Raw genomic sequence first — 25018 nt, forward strand, 5'->3', positions numbered from 1 at the left:
TGGCACCAGAGGAACAGTCAGATGATCGCCAAAATCATTAGGATAAATCTTGTGGGGAACACAGGACTCTTACTCTGGGGACCATGAACGTCTGTACAAACCTTCAGAGAAATCTAATAATTGTGATATCTCTTGTCTGGATCAAAGTGACAGACTGACCAACTGGCCGACCATCGTTCATCCCTAGAGCCACGCCGCTAGCATGGCTAAGAAGTTAAACAAAGTGACATCTATTTAACAGTCAGAGACGCTTCGTTTTCAGGCCATTTAATCAATACTTTGTTAAGCAAAGGAGCTTTCGGTGTGCACTGATGTTCCAGCTTTTTCTGCTAGAGGGAACTGTGGAGGATTTAGAGAGAGCGCTAAGCCAAAGCTTTGGGAATGAGCAGTACAGTTGATCTGCTTTTGCTCTGTTGGTCCACTTGCTCCACCCCTCACCCCCTGGAGCAGTGGTTCTTAACCTGGGTTCGATCGAACCCCAGGGGTTCGGTGAGTCACTCTGAGGGTCGACAGGGGTCAAGACACACACAGTATAGCCCGGTTCACACTAGCAATGTCATTCATATTTTGTTGATTTTGTTCTTTGAACACAGTGATTTTGTGTGCAACTGATGCATGGTTCATTTTGTGCACTAACCAAATATATACCTATGTTTTGAAGAAGTCATATTTCATTTTTCCAATTACGAAGGGTTCGGTGAATGCACTGATGAAGCTTCAGTACCTCCAATAAGGTTAAGAACCACTGCCCTAGAGGGATGAGAGGCAGGATGTCGCACAGCTACCAAGTAGTTCTCGTGGCTTCTGTCCACCAGCAGAGTCCGGCCGCTCTGATCCTCTTCCTAATCTCGTCCGTCTTGTTTCCCCTCTGATTATGCCAATATCCGGGATGGGAATCTGTCCCTCTCTAGTCTCCACATCTGCTTTTACGAGTGTCCCAGTCAATTAGGAACAATGGGAATAGGTTGCCGTGGCTATATCCTGATTAAAGTGACAGCTCAAGATAAAAAATTTAACAAAAAAAAGGGGGTAGGGATAGGTCAACGAGTGGATGCAGTACTTTGTATGCAGGACCAAAAAGGAGGCAGTGCTGCTGACTGCTCGAAGACTCATCAGCAAAAGTGTGTGCGCTGCGGATACAGTACAGAGGAACGTCACATCACTGAGGAGGGGGAGAGAAGGTGTCAAGGAGAGGAAGTGGTAATAGGGAGAATGAAGCATGGAGACTCAATGTTCCCATTGCTTCCGACGAAGACAGCGCGAAAGTTACACATCACAACATATTCCCCGTGCCGTCTTATCCTCCTGTGTTTCTCTCCACCTCACCGTCCACTCCATCTTGTCCCCTGCTTATCTCTCCACACCTCCCCCTGTCCTTTTGTCTCTGCCTGTCTCCATTCCACCTCCTGTTTTATTCAGCTCTCCATCACTCCTCTATCTCACCCCAATCCTCTATACCCCCCCCCCCCCCACGACGCTGTGGCCCCGTGTGATCGATGAAGCTGGATTTCGGTAATCTGTTTCATTTGATATCTGTCTCACATGCCGGCCACAGAGTTTTAGCCTGAAATGAGCAAGAAGCGGGAGATGTGTGTGTGTGTGTGTGTGTGTGTGTGTGTGTGTGTGTGTGTGTGTGTGTGTGTGTGTGTGTGTGTGTGTGTGTGTGTTTTTATAGGCGCTCCACACACACACACAAACAATCTGTCACTGAGGCAGTGAGCCTGGATCGTCTTTTTTTTTTATCTCATCTCTCTCATCAATCCCCTGATGGGCTTGAGCCTGAATTCATAAATAATGCAGGCAACACTGGCTAAACTGCTCCTCGTCCTTTTTCCAACGCTGGACATAGGACAATGGCCCCTGAACACTACCATCCCAGGAGCATTGTTAATCATCAAGAACCAGATCTGAATTTTAAACAAGCTGTTTTAACTCCTAAAGGCAAAGCGTTCAAAAACAATTTCAGTGCCAAAGCTGCTTTACAAAGAACAGTTGCAATAAATTTCATAATAAGGAAAAAGTCTGACTAAAATGACAAAGCATTTCCTGCAGCACTGTACAAGACAGTGTTTTTCGATGTCCACTCTTGTCATCGTAGTGCCGCATAATCAGTTTTTCCAGTGTGTTCAACTCAAGCACAAAACAGTGAATGCTCTTTGTGCATGCCAAAACACAGGATATTTATATTTGTCTCCATTATACACTTTACAAGAATGAAAATGCCTTGTTGCTGGTGATGAATGACGCAACCATGCAGACGTTTTTGTGTTTTCACTTACAAAAATGATGGGAAAAGAAAATTGGAAAAAGGTCGGAACCAGAAAACTTTTATTGTGCCGAACCGAAACTCAATGAGCTTAACCAATCACTCTTCTATCGCAAAAGGTATAGTGGGTTGTACGGCAGTAAAACAGACACAAAAAAGCATGTTGTATATTTACATCAAATAAAAAAAAATTTGTAAAAAGCAGAGAATACAAGTTAAAATATGCTTTTTTGTAATAAAATATAAAGTCATGGGTAGTTTGTACCCTGTGTGTGTGTGTGTGTGTATTATTCTCACCATGTAGAAATAGGAGAGACAACAGCCAATGGCCCAGAACACAGAGCCCGTCTTCACCGACTTCACCTACAAGGGAGAAAGAGAGTCACAGCAGATTGTTATGAATACGTCCACATACTGTACCCTTCACATCAAGACAGACATGTAGACCCAGATTAGCAACAAAAGCGCCATAGGATGCACTTTCTGAGATAATTTCCTGATGCTTTCTAATTGCCCATCTCTAATAATGCTACATTGTGGATTCAACACAAATGTGTTGAATCCGGCAGGAGAGCTAGTTAACATTAGCTGTTAGCTCAGCTATATATCACAGCTAACAGCAAACATTAACGGAGGTTGCATAGTCACATTGTGATATGTTCAAACTCTGTTCAGTAAAAATGACCGTTATGCAAAAGGTCATTCTAACGTCGACATAAGCCGCTCAAATGTTTTTGGTGAGAAACTTGAATAAATAGTTTAAAGGAGATGTTTTCACAGGAATTAGGACTGGTTTAGCTTCCTACCACTAGTTCTAAGCATCTTATAATACATAATTAAAACTTAAATTAAACACTTTCCAAGCCTCTGAAAGAAACCAGAAGTGGTGATTGTTGGAACAGTGGAAAGACAAACAGTTCTGATGAGGTTTTTTATTTCTGTCAAATTGACATGTTGGTTTTACAAAAGACCAGCGAGGTAATTCTCCCGTTTCTGTTGACTTTGAGTAGCGCATATTAATTGTATGCTTTGTAGTTAATAAACTATAATATTTATTTTTTTAAATAAGCCTACATTTTAGTTTGCACATTCCAAAAATAGACAAACACAACAGAGATAACAAACAATATATACAGTCCAGGAAGAGGCACCACATAAATGACTATTTTATGGAGAACACAAGATTAATATACATAAAAAAATATGACCACATAATATTCAAACTATTTGAACTGACGTTGTGCAGCGCAAACACACAACAATCATGGTTCCCACATTCCCACAGTTTCTGGGTGAATGTGTGTCCTTAAATGAACTCTATCATGTAAAAAGGGTTCGTCAGAAGCAAACAGAGTAATGTGAAATTAAAATCATTATAAAGTGCTAAACCCTGCATCTTTAAAAAGCAGTTCAACAATCAGTTAAATGAGCATAGCAGATGTGGAAATGCCAGCTGTGGCGAGAGATCTGATGAGAGTGGTTCAGACTAGACCAACAAAAACATCTTGTAAACAACAAGCTCTCCTTCCCTGCCACAGGCTGATAAAGCAGGAAAGTGTACACATTAACATTTAAAAACACACTGGGAGAATAAAAAAAGATACACACACACGCACACACTGAGCAAGGCTCTTTGGAGTCATCAGACTCAAGGAGAGAACCGGCGACAACAGAGGGAGAGAGGAGGATGTCAGAAGCTTGGTCACATCCAACAGCGGCTGAGATCCGCCGATGAGATGAAGGGGTGAATCAATGATCGCTGGACCGATGTGGTCTCGCCACACCCAAGACCCGGAACAGACCTCTGGATCGATGCTGCACCGTTCAGACTCACGGACGCCTCGCCACACGTCTGTGTGCAGACATACAAGAATAAACTGCGCTTATATATTTTATATTCTATTGTAAATTTACCATTTTTCTATTAAACTGTGTTGATTGTTGTTGTTTGTCTAATGTATGCACCACCTGCCAAGACAAATTCCTCGTATGTGTGACATACATGGCAAATAAATGCTTCCGATTCTGATTCTCCAGCGGTGCTTCCCTATGTGTTGATGTGGGGCACAGCAAGTAGGTCTACGGTGACCCGTTTACCAGGTTCCCCCAGAAGAAGGTGGATATTTTGTTGTTCTACGGCCGTATTCCTCGTTTTGGGTCAACAGGATTAGAGCTCAATTCAGACGAGATCAATTGGGGAGGTAGGGGTGACGTTAATGTCACATGGGCTGGAAACCAACTTGGATCCAGTCTGGAGCTTTTTCACCCCACATCACTATAACAGCCACAAGTATTACCTCCTGTTTTTAAGGAAACTCACTGGTCCCTTAAGTCCAGTATGGAGCGACACTTTGGTGTATTTTTACAGTGTATCCAAGTTTTTATACAGAGAGCTACATTTACCGTTTAATGTAGTTTTGCAACGATCCAGCAATAAATCATGGAGGTAGGATGTTTTATTAGACTGCATTAGTCGTAATTGGGTGTAAACGGCAACTATGCACTTTCTCCATGAATAGTTCCACGTTGAGTATTTGTTTCTTTTGCTTAATAGTGAAAACAAGCGTGATGATTCTTCGACTGTGGCCGGTGCGTTTAGGCTTTACAGCCACCCACTGGGTTAAATTCATACACCAAATGTTATGTATGCATGCATGTTAAGATGAATAAAAGGTTTACTTTATATGTTAATGTATGCGGTGTGTTCTCCTCAGACAATATTCTCACTCAAGCTGGGCCAAAAGGTCGCGCGCAGCACTGCGTCGCCTATTCAGAGGCCTGCGCCTGTTCAACTGGTGCCACCGTTCCAACTGCCCCCCCAGCCTGCGCTCTCTTTGTCAAGACACAGAAGTCACAGTGTGATGCCAGTCCGGCCAGGCTAATTAAATGTGAGCCGAGAGAAAGCGTGGAATTACTGTTACAACAATGTAAGCATGGAGCACAGGGTTAGAACAAGGGATGGAGGCAGTGCTGCTGCTCTCTGTCTGTGTGTGTGTGTGTGTCTTCATGTTACTGCGGTGTTAAAAAGAGCACCTCTCCTGGGTGTGAGAGGATTCAATTATAGATTATGTGAGGGTGTGAGGGAGGGTGTGTGTGTGTGTGTGTGAGTTGGGTGGGGGTAAACACAGATTAAGCCAGTGGAGTTGAATGGGTTATTAGTGGATAAAATGAAGGAGTTGGCTAATGAAGATTGGGCTGAGACTTGAGCGGCTCTCAGGTTTTTCCCACTAACGTGAAGGAAATGACTGTGTGTGTATGGGTGGGGTAAAGAGACGAGCAAGAGAGGGTAAGAAAGGTACAAGCAATAATGAGGTACAGTGAGAAAGAGCAAGGTGAGAAGAGGAGGCAAAACACTGCCAGAGCAAAACATTGACGGGGACAAAAGAAGACAAAGAAAATTAAAGGGGAGACGAGATGGAAGCACGACGGAGAGGAGGAAAAGGAAAGCGCAAAGACAAATGTGGGTAAATGGCACTGATAATGGGAAGCAGTAGTGCATGGCCGCGATGATTGTTTTCTAGGGCCCTCGCCAAACAGAACCGAGTGCGCGAAAGGCGGTAGGGGCTTTTTTTTTTCCCCCGATGGCACCGCTTCGCTGATGACGCATCACCTTAAGAGGCTGTGATGGCTGCTGTGAGGAACACCTGCCTCACCTGGAGATGTATTGTCCATTCACACAAAATGACAAGGGGCCATTATATTATCGCAGAGATAAGCAGGTGTCCCAACACAACCTAATGCACATTTCCTGGGGCGAGACCAAACTGTTATGGTTGGATGGGTCCTGGAAATTAAATGGCACATTTTTTAGACTTATTATAATTATTTCAGATTGACACATCTCTGATGAATTATATAAATACATTTAAAAAACCCATAGGTTGAATGGGTAAGGATGAGGTCTCCTTGTTAACAGTCCTTGTTGCGCAACCGTCTCGTCTCCCAACAAAAATGGCTGACATCTCTTTTGTCCTTGCCCTTTCTGCAAACATTTCTATTAACATTAAATTACCAAGGCAAATGCTCTTGATGGGTGGTACAGTCTACTTCAGGATGATGGTAAAACAAAAAAATAGTCTGGAGTCTTGCGTTCTTGGAGGGAAAATTGGAATTGGCAAAAACTTTTTTTTTTTAGCAATTGGCCAAGAAAATTGCATTGTGTGTATTCCATTAAATATTTTTTTAAGCATCTGATATGCCAGTGTGGTTTCTATTTTCGGTTTATACATTTGTACATAATATACATTTCCTAAGTATGTTTAGCTCCCAAACAAGCATTGTATGTTTGAGGACGTAAACCCTCTCTCTGCATGTTGTTCGCTGCTCACTGACTCTAGTTCATGTTTTCTGCTGGATATAGTGACAAATTGGACCCCAAAAAAAAAGCCTAAAATTCTAAATGTTATCCTTTTTCTTTGTCAACATCATGTAAAGTGGCCATTTGCATAAGACACACAATTTAAATGACCAGGAAATAAAGGATTATTATCTGTATATGTCTTTATTATTTGCCCCGTGTAAATGTTTGGGTGTCTGATTAAATCAGCTGTTCCAAATGAGTGTTATTTAGCCGGCGCGTGCTGCCAACCGGCTGCTAACAGCTAACATTAACTGGCTCTCTTCTTGCCAGTTTAAACAGATTTGTTGTTGCAATGCAGCGTCTCCCCATTGCATATTTATACTGATTATTGGCCCCTAATAAACATCACAACTATTTTTCCTTTGCCCGATGCTTCGAGTAAAACTAAACCTGGCTAAAACCAGAATATGTACACTGAATGCTGATGAGAAACGTTGTACATGTCTGCATAAATGTGGAACTCCCGCGGGTCTTGCTCCGTTTCGAGCTGTGATGGTACTCTAACAGCTGCAGGCGGTCATGTTTGAACGCTGCGGGTACAATGAAAAAAATATTAGCATAGTTTACATAAAACTGGTGCTTCAATTGCCTGGCTCATCGCTGTACCTCTGGTTCATTTGATGAATGATACGTTGCTGCGCAACTACCCAGCTACAGTTGGTCAAGAACACATGCGCAGCTTATTTACACGAGTCTCTCACAGGATTGCGGCATCCTATCATGTCATAATCTTTTCCAGATAATACCCAAAGAAATAAAGATGGTAATTTGCTAAAGCAAACTGAGCAGCAGGCGCAATGCAAAGAAGAAGACACAAAGAGGTTTTAGAAAAGAATAAACCAATAAAAGCAGTAGGTGACTGATGGGCCGTCAGTCTAAATTTCTCTGGCAATTCCTGTTCTTCATATTTGTCAAAGTCAAAGATAAAGATGTCTGACAGGTATAACTACAATTGCTTAAGTCAACAGCCAAGCATACAGTGCTGCAGGATGTTTGCATTGCACTGATCCCCTTGACAAAAGCCAAAAGGCCATTGGATTACTGCAGAAAATATTTGCATGTTTTGTTCGGCAAGAAAATCTTAAACAAATACTTTAAACGCAATCTGCAGAAGTAAAACAAATAAATAAAAAGCTAATGTTGGGCCATTAACTAACTACACCTCGGTCACAAGGCTGCACAAAGAGGGTGTGGAGGCAGACTAGTTGGCGTGGCGATCGTTTAGCCACTTGTTAGCAACCGCCTTCTTTAAAGTTGACGTGTTTTTAAAACAGACATATTTTATATCGTAGAACTAAAAGTTAAAATATCTCAAACTCTTTTCGACCACAGGCCTTTTTCAGGCACCAAACACCCGTTCAAAAACACAAAAAACATTGATTTTGAAGCGAGGGAGCCAGAAGTGTAAAAAATGCGAACACATTCCCAGACTCCCTCCTGCGGCGCTCTACTGGGGACGAATTAGTTCCAGTGATGTGACATTCTTTCACTGTTGCATGCATGTTGGGAGGAAGACCTTGCCGGTTCAGTTTTAATAAATAAGCTCTGTGCGAGCAGCTAAATGCGGATCACTTCATTACAGTCAATTCAATCTTTTCCTCATCTCTTCTACATTGATAAATTTGACAATATAACATTTTGACTCCCGTTAAACGGCCATATTCATTTGACACCTGCTCCCGCGCATGTTAACTGTGCAGGTGTGACATTCTTTCAGAGCGATGACTGTAATCGCTTTACTGTAACCACTTCCTTTTATATTCCCTGGCTGCAGTCTACAGGAACACGGAGGCAATTTTGTTAATTGAAAATCTGTTTATAAACTCCACGAGATGACAGGATATTGTATACATAAGAAATATGCCCACCGTGCTGTAATGATTGACAGTGATGACCATCCAATACGTTGATCGCGATCTACCAGTCGATCGCGGAGGTAGTGCGGGTAGATCGCATGCCATTTAAAAAATAACAATAATTAAAAAAATATTAAAAAAACTTTAGCGACAAAACCCAGCTCCCAGTGTGCAAATTAATGTCAATCACTACGGAAGCTGCGCCCGCAATGGTTGGCCGCTTGAATGGATGTATTGCCAAGTACAGGGAGATGTTTTCCCCGACTTCCTTAATTACCACTGCATAACACACCAACAAGCATTATGCGCTACAACGCTAAACATGAAAGAGATCACGGATGTGGCAACAAAGATCGTCTAATCGAGCGAGAGCTCTTCAAAGACGGATGTTCTGTGCGCATCTGGAGAAGGACTGCAGCCACTCTGACTTCCTGCTGCACACTGATGTGAGACGGCTTATAGAGCTCTGTCCGGAGATACAGGAGTTTCTCCATGTTGTTAAACATGCAGAATACAACCAACTAAGAGCATGTCAATATGCTCACGTTTCTGAATTACAATTTAAAACGTGTGTCAATTGTGTGTTCCCCTGAAGGAGGGAGCAGCAAGACGTGGGACTGTAATGAGTCATTTTGATTTACTTTTAAATCCTTGCGCTTTAATTATCGGGTAGGATGGACAATTTTTTAAACTTTTGGACTTTGAATGGCACTTGCAGCCCAGTTATTCTTTAGTTATTTTGCACTTTCAGAGGCTTGATTGCTATGTTGAGCTACCTTTAAAGCTTTATTTGTACTTTTTCTTTACTTTTAAAGCATATTTGCACTTTAATTTGTATTACTATTTAATTTATTTGTTATGATGATGTTCTGATGTTCAGATCTTGTTACTCAAATACATTTGAAGTTCAAATTCCAACATTTTGAGTTACTATTCTTAATTTGCTATGGGAAATAGTCATTAGATTAGTCGATTCATCGAAAAAATAGTCGATAGATTAGTTGTTTATGAAAATAATCGTTAGTTGCAGCCCTAGAGTCAGCCTTTTCCCACATGAAAAAGATTAAGTCCAAACACCGTTCCACCATGACTGATGACCATTTGGTCTGCCTGACGCTGACTACCAGCAGCTACTGTCCGGACTATGCAACCCTCCTGGTTCCATGCAGTGAAGTCATCAGAGTAAAATGTAATGACCAAAAATGTACAGAATTGTATTGTGTCTTAAGGGTTCATGCAGTTATGCAAGGTACGCCAATATTGTAAATATAAAGTATACTCTGTATATTTATACATTAATAATGCTTATATATATATATATATATATGTATATATATATATATAAATATAAAAAAGCATTATTAATGTAGGTAGATCTTTTTGACTTGGTCATTTTAAAAGTAGCTTGTGAGCCAAAAAAGTGTGGACACCCCTGATTTAGAGTTTTCCTCCAGCGATCCAGTCCAACGTCAGCAGCTGTGAACCTTTACAACATTGTGTGCTGCCTATACCTATTCATTCAAGCAACTGCAGAGTGGCAACTTGCAAGGCATCATTCAGGCCTGTGAGACTCCTCGTTCACTACGATGCTGCAAATGGAAGACGACTAGTTTTACATTCAATCCAAACTCCTTCCCGGCGGGCTCTCTCTATTTGGAACGAGTGACCCGGACTTGATTCGGTCAGGAAAAAAACCTTTCAGTCTTCAAAGTCACTCTTAAATGTTACTTCATGCACCGACAAGAAGCTTGGCATCTTCTGTCAAGGGGTACGTGGAACAATTAAGATACCTCTTCTCAAAGGCTTCTGTGCGGTGGCTTTGATTGCATCTCATTCGCGATCCTCTTTGGATGGACAATTCGTATGTATCTCGATGCCCTTTTGATGTTGATCTCTTTCATGCGCGGAGAAAACCTGGTTTAATAGAAAGGGCTGAATACTCCCATTTAAACTGTTATCTGGGTTTAAATTATATATTGTGCTAATCACAAGCTCTCTTTCCACACGCGTCCTGTTCTGACACTATCGGTCTTATTCCGAGTTTAAAAGTAAAAATAAAGTATGCATCACTGAAAATGGGCACAGCTCAAATACAAAATGAAAAACTTCTCAATACTTGTCAAGGTCAACCCCAATAACAAAAAAAGAGATCTTCAATCTCTTTCTCAGACACGCAGACACACACACACACACACACACACACACACACACACACACACACACACACACACACACACACACACACACACACACACACACACACACACACAGCTGAGGGCTGTAAGGCAGTGGCTTATGCAACTTAAAAGAGTGGACACACTGAAGCACAGTGAAAAGACAGTTTCATACATCTTCCAGCTGGAAAAGCCCTTTACGTCTACCCACTGTGGAAGACCATTTAAAAAAAAAAAATTGCACGCTGGTTCCTGCAAAACATCCAAGCTGTATCAAAAAAAGAAAATAATACTTTCTACTCATGTGTGTGGAATTTATTAACCTGACCAGTGATGGTGCAAATCCAACTAGGTCAGCTTCCCCGTTGGCACATAGGTGAACCCACTGTGTGTTTACATTGTGTATTTCCAAAAAGAGTGTGTGTGTGTGTGTGTGTGTGTATGTGTGTATGTGTGTGTGTATGTATGTATGTATGTATGTATGTGTGTGTGTGTGTGTGTGTGTGTGTGTGTGTGTGTGTGTGTGTGTGTGTGTGTGTGTGTGTGTGTGTGTGTGTGTGTGTGTGTGTGTGTGTGTGTGTGTGTGTGTGTGTGACTCTTAAAGGTCATCTTATTGTGAAGGTTTTAGAGCGCAGCATGCGGTTCTACAAAGATGCCCAGTGTGCCTTTCAAGTCTCTGGATAAATAATTCAACATCTGAGGCCAAGTAAGATCAGTGTAGATGGCTACATAAAGCCTGTCCTCAAAAAAAAAAAATGAACAAACTGAGCTTTCACTGTTGAGGGAGAAACTATTTTTTTCAGCCAAAATGTATTTAAAAAGCTGAGTGAGCACGTGTTCAGGCTTTATTATGATTCCTAAAGAAGGAGAAAGTTAAACTGACCACAAACACAACATCAGAGGTGTACATCCACAACATTTGCATAATGTACTGTCGGATTCTTCCTTATTGCCCCCTTTCCATCCCGTGACCAGTGTACATACCCAGAGGTAGTAGGTGAATTGCAGGGCGAAGATGGCGATGCCCTCGTTGTCGAAGGAGCCCGCGACGGAGCGGGAGATGTAGCCTGGGACGATGGCGATGAAGCAGGCCGCCAGCAGACCTGCACCCTGGTTCCACAGCTCCCGTGTCAGCAGGAAGGTGGAGATGGCCGTCAGACCGCTGAACACCGGCGCCAGAAAGACGCACACGTCGCGGATGTGGACGGTGATGTGGAGCAGGTTGAGCATGTAATGGATGAGGCCTGCAGTCACCATTAACCCCGGGTACACCTGAGTGAGGGGGAGGGGCAGAGAGACAGAGACAAGTTGAGCAAAAATAAAAGGGTGGGAGGAATGTTGTGCAGAGAAAGGAAAATAATGTGACACACCAGTGGAGCGATGGGTGTAAAGAATCTTTTCAGTATTTTCTCAAGCAAAAAAAGACATTTGATGGTCCTAGTTTCTTAAATATGAGAATGTATTGTAAAATGAATATCTTATAAATTAATATTAATTAATTGTTTTCAGACGTTTGTCGACCAATCAAGATGATAATTGCCAGATTCATCATTTCAAATCTTTTGATGCAGCCCGAGACATGACATAGGAGAGGAAGCATGAAAGGTGCCAAGAGGGCAGACATATTCCAGATGGAGGTAGCAGAACAAACAGGAATGGAAGATAACAAGCTGCATTGTTATCAATACATTCTATTAACTGAGGTACAGGGTTTCATTAATACCAACGCACAAAAATATGTCGTATATATATGACGGGCATGCTAACCATTGTAGCAATGACATTACAAAAAATATTGCCCAACTGCGAGGGAATCTGCAGAGGAGAGCCCAGGCAGATAGACAGTGGGCTGATGTCTGAATTTTTGGTCTTTATGGTTCTAGTTTAGTTTATTGTAGAAAGACCTTAAAATAGGGTTTATAATCCAAAAAGCTTCACCAATGATTTAAACATCGAGAAATATTGTCATTATGTATCCGTTATTATGCTATGATTTTACCTGGTCTGGTTTATGTGGCCCCTTAACTAAAATGAGTTTGACACCCCTGATCTAGAACGGTGAACTCCTAGAAATGCATGTTTTGCTTGATAAACAGTCCAACAACCGGAGATATTTAATTCACAGTTCCTTTAAATAGAGAAAGACAGCAGCTTCTTGCATTTTAGAATCTGGAACTTGCAAATGTGCACATTTTTTCAATAAATTACTTTATTCGGGCCCACATGGGTAAATGTAATTTCTGGTGACAGAGAAGTTTATGCAACACTTTAATACTTCTGATGTGTAACTCCAAAGTGTTACAAAGAGCCAATTATGAGCATTGTTAGTATTATTAGACTGCAAATTGACAGAACAAAAATAAAGGCGTCTAAAGGCTTATTACTGTAAGACAACTGTCGCACACTTTCTACTGGACTTAATGAACTGACAAAGCAAGTAGTCATATATATAGTTGTTTTAATAGCTTTTGACCGTTTAAACAAGGAAATGACCTGCGCCTACGCACACAAGTCAATTACCAAATTATCTCCTGAACAAACTTCACAATCAGCAGACAGATTTATTAGAACTTTAGCTTTTGAAAGCATAAGAAATGCGAGACTGATCGGCCGGTCACCAGTCATGGCCGATCAGCTGAAAGCCGGGCAGTTTCGATCGGCTGCCAATTGATCGGTGCAGTTCTACCCAGGTCTCTAATTAGCTTGTGCATAGGAGACCTAAGCCTCAACCGATCTATTTCAATGATAATCAACCATGTCTTTCCTATTGACTCTGAGGATCGGACTCACTCTCATGGAGCGGCATCCTGCCATGTACAAAACTACTCTTGTATTTATTATCCGTTTTGAGCTCTACGGCGGGGCTCAGGCCCCAGAAACAGCCTGCAGTTCATGCTCGATGGGTAAATACAACTGGGCATAATTTATCAGCACTTTCCTCGAACTCGGCATTCCAGAATACATTACATTGCTTCTTCATTACGAAAATATCATCAACTAGACCTGACAAAAGCTGTTCGAGTCATTGTCCTTATGGCAACAAAGAGCGGTTTATTGGCTTGACAGCCCGCTGTTGTTATGGACTGTCACATTAGAGAGGCCCGCCTTCCTTATCTACAGCTTGGGAGAAAGAGCGTCTGACAGTCGTTCTCCGGGGAGTGGAGGCTGGGTGGGAGTGGGGAAGAAAGGGGAATAATGGAGGGGGTAGCTGGACTGGTCTAAGCAGAGTGGCACTTAAAAGTCACATTAACTGATATCTGCTCGTCCGTCTTCTTAACGGTGTGACCCATCCGAGTGCTTAGAGACTTAACGCTTTCATACACAATTAATGAGGACTGTCGGGATTATCTGTCTAATTTAGAATAAAAAAGGGTGAGAGGGGGGTAGGATACGGGTAGGAGCAAAGAGGCAGAGTGGGGGTGAGGAGAGACGGCGAGACGCTAGAGAAAGGCAGAAGAGAAATGATGAAAGATAAAGAGACAGAGAGGTTGGGAGACGATGACGGGGGGTGAAATGTAGTGGATGAATGGAGAGAGAACGGGTGTGTTAAACGGAGTGCATGCGGGTAAAAGGTCCCCTGCAACAGAAAAGAGTCTCGTCACCGCTTTCAGTTGGAGCGGAGGTGGTATTCGTGAATTCCACCTGCAGCCAGAAAGGGTCACGGAGCAGAGAGGCCGGCATCGTTACAATGGAGAGACGCGAAAGCAAGGAGGGAACGGAACTAGGGCTGCAACAACTAATCGATCAAATTTGATTATTAAAAGAGTTGGCAATGAATTTCATTATTGATTCATCGTGTCGCGAGATTATTACGGCACTCAATAAGTTGTGAAGATGCTTGAGCGAGGAAAGCACACGGCTACCTGACGCTTCGGCTAACTTTATTAGCATAACACCTAGACTGTGACTGACAGGTTCGTACAACTCCAAGTGCGGACTGAACACGCCCCCCTCTGATATTACATACAGTAAAGTCTTTACCAGCGCGCCAGTCTTATTTGCCAAAGACCTCACGTTCCCCGTTATGATCGCCGGTACCGGTAGCCGTGTGCTTTCCCCGCTCAAACATCTGTGATTTATTGAGTGGCGTAATAATCGTGCGACACAACGAATCGATAATGAAAATCGTCGCCAACTCTTTTAATAATCGCATTTTATTGATTCGTTGTTGCAGCCCTAAACGGAACCGCTTGATTCATAAAGCAAACTAAGCAAAAGCCACAGATTGAGGCTGCATCATGAGCTATGAAACACACAGCACCAATCCCAGATGAACCCCTGTCCACACCCCCGTGTGTTTTAAAAGCATAGCTTCATGCCTGTCTCACACGCTCGTTTTTGTGATGCTGAATGCTGTGTGGGAGTAAACTAAATGCCCTTCTTCCCTGAAGCCCGTCCGTGCTCAGACAATTATGTAGCTCAGTCATGCAGACAAGTGGGATTTTGACAATTAGCCGACAGTAAATGAGCAAGTGGCTTTCTGTTGCTCCGGCAACTACCGTCACAGGTGTCCTTGAACAAGACAGCCAATTAGTCTGGCAACCAGTCCCACACCTCAGCCTCTTACTTAAAAAGTAACAACAGGTGAAAGTCCAGAATGGACGCGGATCTCTCCCCGAGCACAGCTGGTTGAACCTCTGCAGTAGCGCTGTCAGATCTCCTCAGTGCATCAGTTCTTGGATCTTGCTCCATTTTGCATAGATTTATATGTTGTAGGGATACATTTGCATTTAGTCTGGCCAACCAAATGACCCAACCGACTTCTGTTGAAATTCCTGTGAACCCTATAAGGCAGAATGTGACCGAGTGACCATCTGGCACTTAACTTCCTTCAAGTCAAATACTAGTCTACTGCTGACTGAAAGCAGACCAACACTACATATCAACAACAGCCAGGACTCACAATCTAAACTTAAGGTGCTTAGAGGTGAAGGTCAATCAGTTCAAAGAGCCTTAGTAAAAAAAAAATGATCATGATGACTAACTGAAAATAGATCACTAGTTAGTTTAAATGTATAGTTGTATTTCTGCAACCGAATACTTTTAACCGGTTTGTAATTATGGTTTATTGACAGGTTTTCTTTGGGTAAGTCTACAGTCTATAAATTGTGTACTTCTCTGAATATTGAAGTATTAAAATAACTTGTGGGAACTGTAATCGCTTTGTTTTGTATCGCTTCACAAGTGTGGAGTTTTCAGTGACATGCTTTTTTGCACTCGAAAATCTGATATATATATACGATACACAATGAATTTCCTGGTTGGAGTTAATGTCATAGTTTTATCATTTTTGGCATCAATTGAAACAGCAACTACATTTAGACGGTAACTCTATAAGTTGTTTATTTTCTTTGATATACAATTAGTATTTACCTTAATGTGCTGAAAATATGACATGTTAATGATGTGGATTGAAAATATGGCAATGTGGATTTAAGAAGGTCGGTGATCTTAGTTAACATGGAGCAAGAAAACAGCATAACGAGCACCCCAAAAAAAAAAAACATGTCTATTCATCTTCTGCAGAGACAGCTTCACACCAACTCTGTTGCACAAATGGTCAATGCAATATTTATCTAAAAGTTGAAAATCTAAATTTGAAAAGGAGAGAACTGACGCCCATGCAGGCAGTGACTCGCTTGGTTCATTTTTGAGGAACCTGTGAATTGAGGGTGGACACGATGTGTGGACACAATAATCAGCCAACGGCGTTCGCGATAATAACACACAATGTGAGAACAATACGACTACCACAATTGTTCAGTAACTGCAGTGCAAACATATTCTGGACAGACAATCCCTAAACAAATAATATCCGCTGAAATTGCTCAGCTAACATTTTTTTTGTAACTGCTCAGTTTAACGCTTCCAACAAAAAGAGACATCAGAAATCCTATTTTGCTCTGCCTCACATCTACTATAACTTTTAGCCTGTTTTTGCTTTAAAAGGTGCTGCGTATTGTTTTATTGCAGGTATGGCATTGAACTATTTACTACGACTTTTTCCGAGTGCTAATAAAGCGGTTTAAAACTAAAGCAATTTTTCAGTTTTGACGGAGCGAATCATCGAGTTTAATCTGAAATAAGTGTAATACCTTCTGGCAGGAAATGGATGTTGAGGGGCATAGAGTTAATATTCATAAAGAGAAACGATCTACAGATCTGTAGCCAGATCTGCTGGCGAGGAAGTAATGCATTACACCGGTGTACAAATGCGCACAAAACCCGAGCTTTGATAAAGCGTAAGCCCTCGCGTGTCCTCTGTTTGCAGATTGGTCTTGCTCGAGGGTAGTCTGCTGAGTGAGGTAAAATATTTAACGCAATGCTCAACTCAATTTGAGCAGAGATCAGCACAACGCACCGTAATCTTCTTCAAATGAACCATGTGCGAATTACTCTGCAGGTTTTTTTTTTACTAATACATTCATGATATGCCAATAAAAGCATTGGGAGGAAAGATGTGAGCTGTGAATGCTTATTTGCACGCAGAAGACAAGTCGTTGTGCAGCCATGGGATCTCGTAAATTAACTTAAAAACTATTCACTGTCTGAATCCCATTTCCAGTTTAATCATGAGTTTTATTCAGCTCCCCCCACTCGATGGGTACAAGTCCCAAATCCATGTACTGAACCAGAACCAACACATCCGTTATTACAAGCGAGGCTTGTCATAGACAATTACAATTAGCGGATGATAATCGCCTATGACAGATGAATGCTTATGGATGGGTTTGGGATTCAAATTTCTTGCTTCTCTTGGGAAGTCGTGAACACCACATTCAAACATCCGCATGTCTTGTGGCTTCTGCTCCAACCTTGCACCATCTGCTGGGTGCTGTAAACGATAACGGCATCCGATAGTGCCGCGCAACATTAACGGGCTTGGCTGCCTCAACTGTGCTCTCCGATCGGCAGACACAGAGAGCAACAAGGGAAACAAGAGTCACACTAGAGCAGGGGTGCCCAATACGTCGATCGCGATCTACCGGTCGATCGCAGAGGTAGTGCGGGTAGATCGCATGCCATTCAAAAAGAAAAAAACCTTTAGCGACAAAACCCAGCTCCCAATGTGCAAATTAACGTCAATCACCATGGACGCTGCGCCCCCGCAATAGTCGGCCGCTTGAATGGATTTATTGCCAAATGCAGGGAGGACGATGTTTTACCCGACTTCCTTAATTACCACTGCATAACACACCAACAAGCATTATGCGCTAAAATGCTAAACATGAAAGCGATCAAGGATGTGGCAACGAAGATCTCTTCAAAGACGGCTGTTGCGTGCCACTCTGACTTCTTGCTGCACACTGATGCGAGATGCCTTAGTAGAGCTCTGTCCGGAGATAAAGGAGTTTCTCCATGTTGTTAAACATGCAGAATACAACCAACTCAGTGACGATCAGTGGCTGCTAGACTTGGCATTTTTTGCGATCTGTTGAATGAGCTTAATTTAGAGCTGCAAGGGAAAGACAAAGCCGTGGTTGAAATGATCAGCTTAGTTAATACTTTCAAACGGAAAATGCAACATCTGTCCCAAAGCTGCAGCACCATGATTTGGGGAACTTCCCAAACCTGGCGTCAGAGCTGGAGACGCAACAGAAGGCATGTGCGCAACTTGACAGAGCAGCTTGACAAGTGTCTGTCAGAGTTTATTTATCTGAGTCAGCCTTTTCCCACATGAAAAAGATTAAGTCCAACCGTTCCACCATGACTGATGACCATTTGGTCTGCCTGAGGCTGGCTACCAGCAGCTACTGTATGGACTATGCAACCCTGCTGGTTCCTTCAGTGAAGTCATCAGAGTAAAATGTAATAACCAAAAATGTACAGTGTCATAAGGGTTCATGCAGTTATGCAAGGTACGTCAATATTGTAAATATAAAGTATATATAAGAGAGAGAGAGATATTTAGCATTATTAATGTAGGTAGATCTTTTTCACTTCATCATTTTAAAAGTAGCTTGCGAGCCAAAAAAAGTGTGGGCCACTGCACTCGGCCTTATCCCAATAATGGAGACGCATTGGGAGACATTTCTACATCTAATTGGCACAGAGGACCTGGGTTATGTAGTCCTGATGCATTATTACCTTGTGCAATTACAGCTCAGAGGGCGAGCCTGTTGGGTTCATGAAGCTCGGTGGGTTTGTTTCGGAGGTAGATGGATAGGCCAAAGGTTGGTTTATTTTTCAACACGGGCCTCACGGTTCACAGGATGCAGGGTTGAGAAGATGGAGTTGGGAAAAGAAATGCAGAGCGGAGGGCAGGCGAAATGGGAGATGAATTGTGTGTAATCGAAGTTGCATTTGTCACTGAAAAGGGTCAGTGTTTCACAACAATCGCTGCTGCTGGTAAGCAGGGAGGCCACAGTAGCCGAGAGGAATCTGTCAAGTTAACAGCTCACTGTGGCTTCTGGATTGGGACTTAAATCCATGCACCCTGGCGGAGGCTTATATTACTCTATGGTATCCTTGCCTAACACCAAATAACCACACACACACACACACACACACACACACACACACACAGATAGTCAATAGATCTGCTTTGCTTCCCATATTCCATATTAACGGCCCGTATTGCCACATCTGATTCGTTAGGGGGGGGTCATGGCTGCCATAAGTACCGTAACATGAACATGATTATTATGATTTAAAGCACAACGTTATGCTCACTGATGGACTGACTGCCGACAGTCTGGTGCTCTGATTATCCTTTAATATAAAAGGGATTGAAACTGCAGATTTTGCAAATCCCCCTCAAATTCCTGCCATGGCTAATATAAAACTTCCATCCATCCTTTTATTTGCCACTTAAGTAGGTCAAATTCACAATGGCGGCGTGCTAGGCAAAGTAGCCCAGACTGCCCTTTTTCCCTAGTCAGCATCTACCATTAAGTAAGCATTCCCAGGCCATGTGGGACGTGTGAAGAGCCTCAACTGGCTATTTTTGTTAAACAAAAGCGCTGTGGTCCTACGGCAAGATGTTTCTTTGTGCCCTCGCCCCAAAAGAATGAGCCCAGAAACCTGATGTCGGAGAAGAAAAAAAACTAATTAAAGCGGCTGGAATCCGTGATCTCATTCTTTCAGTCACTACCCAGAGCTCATGACCACAGGTGAGAGATCAACTGGTAAATTCTGAGCTTTGCCTTCAGCCTTAGCTCCCTCCATAGTTGAGTACAACACCCACATGACTGCGACATCTGTACATATTTGCCAGCCAATGAGGCCCCATTTTACCCCACCCCCACTCATGAACAAGACTCCACTTCACCTAAGCCAGCAACTCTCTCCTTTGCTGAAGGGGGCCATCTAGCAGAGTGGCTTGGCGGAGTTACCGACTCTCACCCCCACCACCTTGGTGTCTGACTGAGCCAGAAGCGCTCTGCAAAATTCGCCGACGCAGTCTTGAGATAAAACACACCGGAGGCTCTCTACGGCTCAGCTGCTGTGCCTTAAGATTACACGTTTGCAGAGCACAACGTCTTCTGCAAATATATTTGAGAGCAGAGTATGTATCCACAGTAATCAGTCAATGGACAGCGAGTACTGCATCAGTGACCCGGCATCTCATGTGCCCAGTCCTCCCCTACAAGACGCCTTGCGGGACATGGTCAGAAGCCATTTCAAAGTATAAAAAAACAAAAGACAAACTGAGCTCCATGACCCCTCCAGTATTCTTCCCAGATTAAAGCTGTTGCATGACCAGGAAGGAAGCGGCACTGCTCCTCCTCAATCTGAGGTTCATCGATTGCCTGGAGCATCCTTACCCTTACATAAAACCTCCTGGAGAGGCTGAGCAGTGTGATCACAATCATGAGCTGCTGGAGCACATCTTTTCTTCTTCTTTTTTGAACCATCACTCACACTTGGTCATCTCATTTCAATCACTTATTTTCCTCAACTTCACAAGAACATAAGCAATTATGTACTCTAAAGTCTAGAATTAGTGAACAACGACACAAATAATGAAACGTTTAGCATGATTGCGTCCGTTTCAGGAAAACTTACCGTGCCGCCAACGATCCTGCCCAAGGGGTACCAGGCCCTCTCATCAAACCAGTTGAGGAACTCGTAGAAGCCATTTGTGGTGAGATGGTGTGTCGATCTGTAATTGAACCTGAAGCAACAGAAGAGGGAAAAAAAGGCTTGCTGAGTACAACCACACACAAAGAAGAAACATCATTTTCCATTTATAGATCATAGTTTGCCAAAACGTTATAGCTATTGACCAAAAAACACTTAATTCGAGAAAAGAAAGAGATATTTCATTTCCAGATTTTCTGAAGGCGGTCTGAATGGGTAAGCTGCAGAGACTTTGGCTTGTTAGAATAGGGGCGATAAAGCCTCCATTCACTACATGCGCCTTTGTGCTGATGCCAACGTCTCTCGGTCAGCCTTCGGTTAAAAAAAATAAACAGAGAGATGAAGGGCACCCGTGCTCATACCGTGGCAATTTTTTCCAGAACAAAGCCCGCTTATTGCCCACAGATAACTAACGGCAACCACAGGCTGAGGTGAAAAAGGGGTCTGAAAAATGACAGGGAAATAAAACAACAGAGTAAATGTAAGGAATATCAGCGCAAATGGGCCTTGATTCACATTGTAGTGGTGGTAATCTGTGGGGGTTGGAACACTGTCAAGCAGCAGAACGAAAGAGCTGACACCGTCGAGAAGACTGCTGCCAACGAGCAGGAGGCAAGCGTTGAGTACATTTTCAGAGGCACCTCCTTTGCTGCACAGCTCATTAATGTGGGCTGCTTTATGGCATGTTCAGAGGGCCATATACCATATGTTCGACACTTGATGCATACAGACCCTATAGCGAGGCAGAACTGTTTGCTGACGGACAACTACCTGTTCCAGCGTGCTCCAAGAGAGGTAGACAGGACGACAGATCATCTGACATGACGAACCAGCCCGTTTACACACAAGGGAGTTTCTTTGATTCAGAATATAACGATATCTTCAGCCAACAAACATGGTACGGTTGACAGCAAGGGGCCAAAGAGGCTACAAAACAACGCAAGGCCATGTTTGTTTGAGATTTGGCTTTAACATCCGTAATAGTTGGGTTTATCTTGCTTCTAACTGCTTCCCCCTGCAAGACCAAACATGCATGCGTGGCTGTTGTGCTAATAAAAGGCTGGGGAACCTGTGCATCTTCAAATCGAAAGGTAATGGTAGCTCTGAGGTGGACACACATCACATTTACAAACTCATTTGAATTTAGGTTTGCCATTTTAATAACACAAAGTATGTAGATATTTTTATATAAATCTAAATTGGGAGCTGCATCCAACATTTAAAAAAAAAATAACATGACCAGATGTTTTATTATTCATTAGGCATTTCAAACGGGTAAAATAAATGATGGGATCTGCACCCGAATCCACAAGCCAAAATGTTGTTCCTCAGTCATCTAAATTTCACTGAAATCTCTGAATGGGTCTGAGAGACATCCTACTACCCAGAAAGACAAATAAATGGTACCTGCTTGGTCAAGGTAACTATGAGCAAATGAATTCCAGGTACAAGAAAGACATTCCAACACAAAACACCCAAACAAGTTACACCTTATAAAAGCCTAAGTAGCAACAGCCACATAAAATCAAGAGCATTTTCTCCCTTCCATCTCCTCCGCAGCTTGAGACTCAGTAGTTTAAGATTGTTGTGTGAATTAGTGCTGAAACGATTCCTCAAGTAACTAGATTACAAAAATTCTAATTGGAAAATCTTTGCATCTGGGCTTTGTTTAACTTCCTAACACATTTTAAACATCTTATAATACAAGTTCATGTGGTGGCCAGACAGTTAGAATTCTCCATAACAGCAGTTACTCATTACATGTACGAGTCCGAGGCAGCACAGTGATCGGAAATTTGATGTACAATATTCTCCTTTGGATGAAATCATGAGAAATAAATAGGAAAATATAACCGGCATTGTGCCCATTACAGGGATCTTGAAAAGCTATTGAGGAGCGGGCACGAGTGTTTATCCTTGGGGCTCCTTGGGTAATCGTATCACTAAACAACCGGAAGATCAGGGCCCTGAATTAGTGCAGCCTCTATGGCAAACAAACCATCCTGCTGGAACGCATGAGTTGCACAGAATAGGACTACGCATCCATTGTACTTTCGGCTCCAGGTTTGTGTTGGCAAGAATAATTCACAGTTCTCCCCACTGAAGATTTAATCTTGTGATCTCCCTCCAAAGCTCATTTTACTACGCACAATCTGCAGCGGCCAACTAGTACGGCCCTTTAACGTCAGAGGATGCTCCCGACAATACATTTGTTCCTACATGCTGTGAATCTTTTTACATAAACACTGAGTTGTGCCCAGACCCATAATGTTACAATGCTGCAGAGGCAGCCAGGTGAGAGAGAGAAAGAGAGAGCTCCACCACAGCGGGACTTTGAATGCAGGTGGAACTGACCGGCCACGTTCGCCTCATTGTTCTGCAGCTGTCAAATCAGCGACGCGGAAACTGAGCGAATTTAAAGAAGGTATTCTAAAAAGACAACTTTGCACGCCGCTCAGCCATAACCACAAAACCCATTTTCCAATGATCTCATGGACAGCCGAGCGGAGTGCTTTATCCCTGCCCTTGTCACTTTGATGAGGCGGATAATGTAGCTCTGCCGGGCACATTAGCAATTTAATGCATAGCTGCCAATATGGTCTCAGGCCACGGAGCACATGATGACGAGTGATGCCACTGCAGCACCGCCAACCACCAGTGAATGGGCAACACACTTCTAATACAATAAAAAAAATGTAAAAAAAGACAGCTGGGAGGATGAAGGGGAAAATGTCCCCTATATCAACCCGTCAGATAATATCTCAAAGCAAAAATGAAAATTAAGAGTGGCATATTGTGCACTTTAGATCACTCGGGGGGCCCCTGTGTGCATCATAATTCATTTTAATCAAGGTCCGTTTCACTGATTACCAGTTTCCTGTTGAGATAGGGCCATCATCATCAGCATGCCTAAGTGGGCTCCATTGCTGTTTACGAGCCAGTAATGCTTCATTCAGTATCGACTACATAATCAGATGCATCATTGCCTTTTCCCCCCACTGGACTGTGATGTGGTGAATGTGTAAATAGACTTTTGGTTCCAGGGGTGTAATCACCACCCTGACTAATTAGCCACCTCTGACGAGCTCTGAATGAATAACGTGTAAATGAGAGTCTGATTTGGAACACCAAGCAGGCGGGCAGATTTGTGCGTCGCCGTGGTATTGTTCTTGCTTTTGTTCCATTGTATTTTGGAAGGCAGCGGTCTTGAAAGAGGATAATGAAAGGCGCTGAACACAGCGCCGAAGCAAAGGGCTTGCCCTGAAAGAAGGGGTCCTCAAGAGATGAAGCTGGCGGAAATTGATGGCCTGCACTAATCACAATGATGTACAAGGCAAATTATAAATAAATATAAAAAGAGAATTTCTGGAGGATGGACACAGTCAAAGAAATTCAACAATAAGCAAGAACGAAAGAGAAACAAAACTTCAAGTGATCTTTAAAGTATGGTTGTTTGTGAGTCCGTAGAGTAAGGGGCTGGTAGCTTGCTGGTTCAGGATCCAGCCTTTGGACATTTCAGAGGTACGGATCCTCACTTGGACATTACATAGACCAACATCATCTAGTTAAAGAACCGTCTAATGAACCCCATGACCAACCGGCAACAGTAGATACTCATCGTTTTAAATTAATTATATGAACAGGATTACAACTATGTGCACCCCACATAATTTACTTTTTAACAGTGCCCCCAATAGGATTGTATGGTTGGATTATCCGGGAATTGCACGATAGTTAAGTCACAAAGCACACTTTCCAATCCTGTCCAAACACTAACACCGCCATGCTGGTGCAAACACTGGCTCACTGGACACTGACGGCTGCCAAGTAGCTTTAATAATGCCGAGTGTCCTCCACGCCTGCCATCATCTGACAAGGTGAGGCATCCGTTTCATCTAGCGCTGTATCACTTCGATCGAAGGGTGGTGTGTGTGTATGTGCGTCAGCTGGTTCAATGACCCAGTAAGGTCAATGCATTATGTGTCTGTGATGGCAATATTGTGCCCATATTGTGCAATATTGTGCACATGGTACTAGACTTAGTAAATCTGAAATTAGATATTGTATTGAATTAATTACTAGCCTGGCACCTTCTGCAGCAGGTTCAATGAGGCACTGTCTCAGTCGATGGTTGTTTTCAGAGACTGGAGCAGCAAAAGTACATGAACAGCATCATTGGGATATAAATACCGAACACACAGCTAATTATTGCCAGGTCAAATATTAACAAAAATCCCAAACGGGCAACGAGTGCAACCTGCTGACATTGCAGGGAGCA

The 25018-nt window shown here is 42.8% G+C and overlaps 1 protein-coding gene across 1 annotated transcript in view; it reads right to left on the reverse strand.

Annotated features, from left to right (window-relative positions):
* The window catches only part of LOC306749060 (dolichyl-diphosphooligosaccharide--protein glycosyltransferase subunit STT3B), a 77481-nt gene that overhangs the window by 21464 nt on the left and 30999 nt on the right, over positions 1–25018 (reverse strand). Inside the window, exons 2-4 of the mRNA XM_079232304.1 lie at positions 20665–20773; positions 11641–11928; positions 2564–2629 (exon numbers count right to left, since the gene is read on the reverse strand). Coding sequence (XP_079088430.1) covers positions 2564–2629; positions 11641–11928; positions 20665–20773 — 463 coding nt within the window. The remainder of the gene's footprint in view (positions 1–2563; positions 2630–11640; positions 11929–20664; positions 20774–25018) is intronic.

Source organism: Taurulus bubalis, assembly GCF_910589615.1.
Source record: "Taurulus bubalis genome assembly, chromosome: 16".
NCBI lineage: Eukaryota > Metazoa > Chordata > Actinopteri > Perciformes > Cottidae > Taurulus > Taurulus bubalis.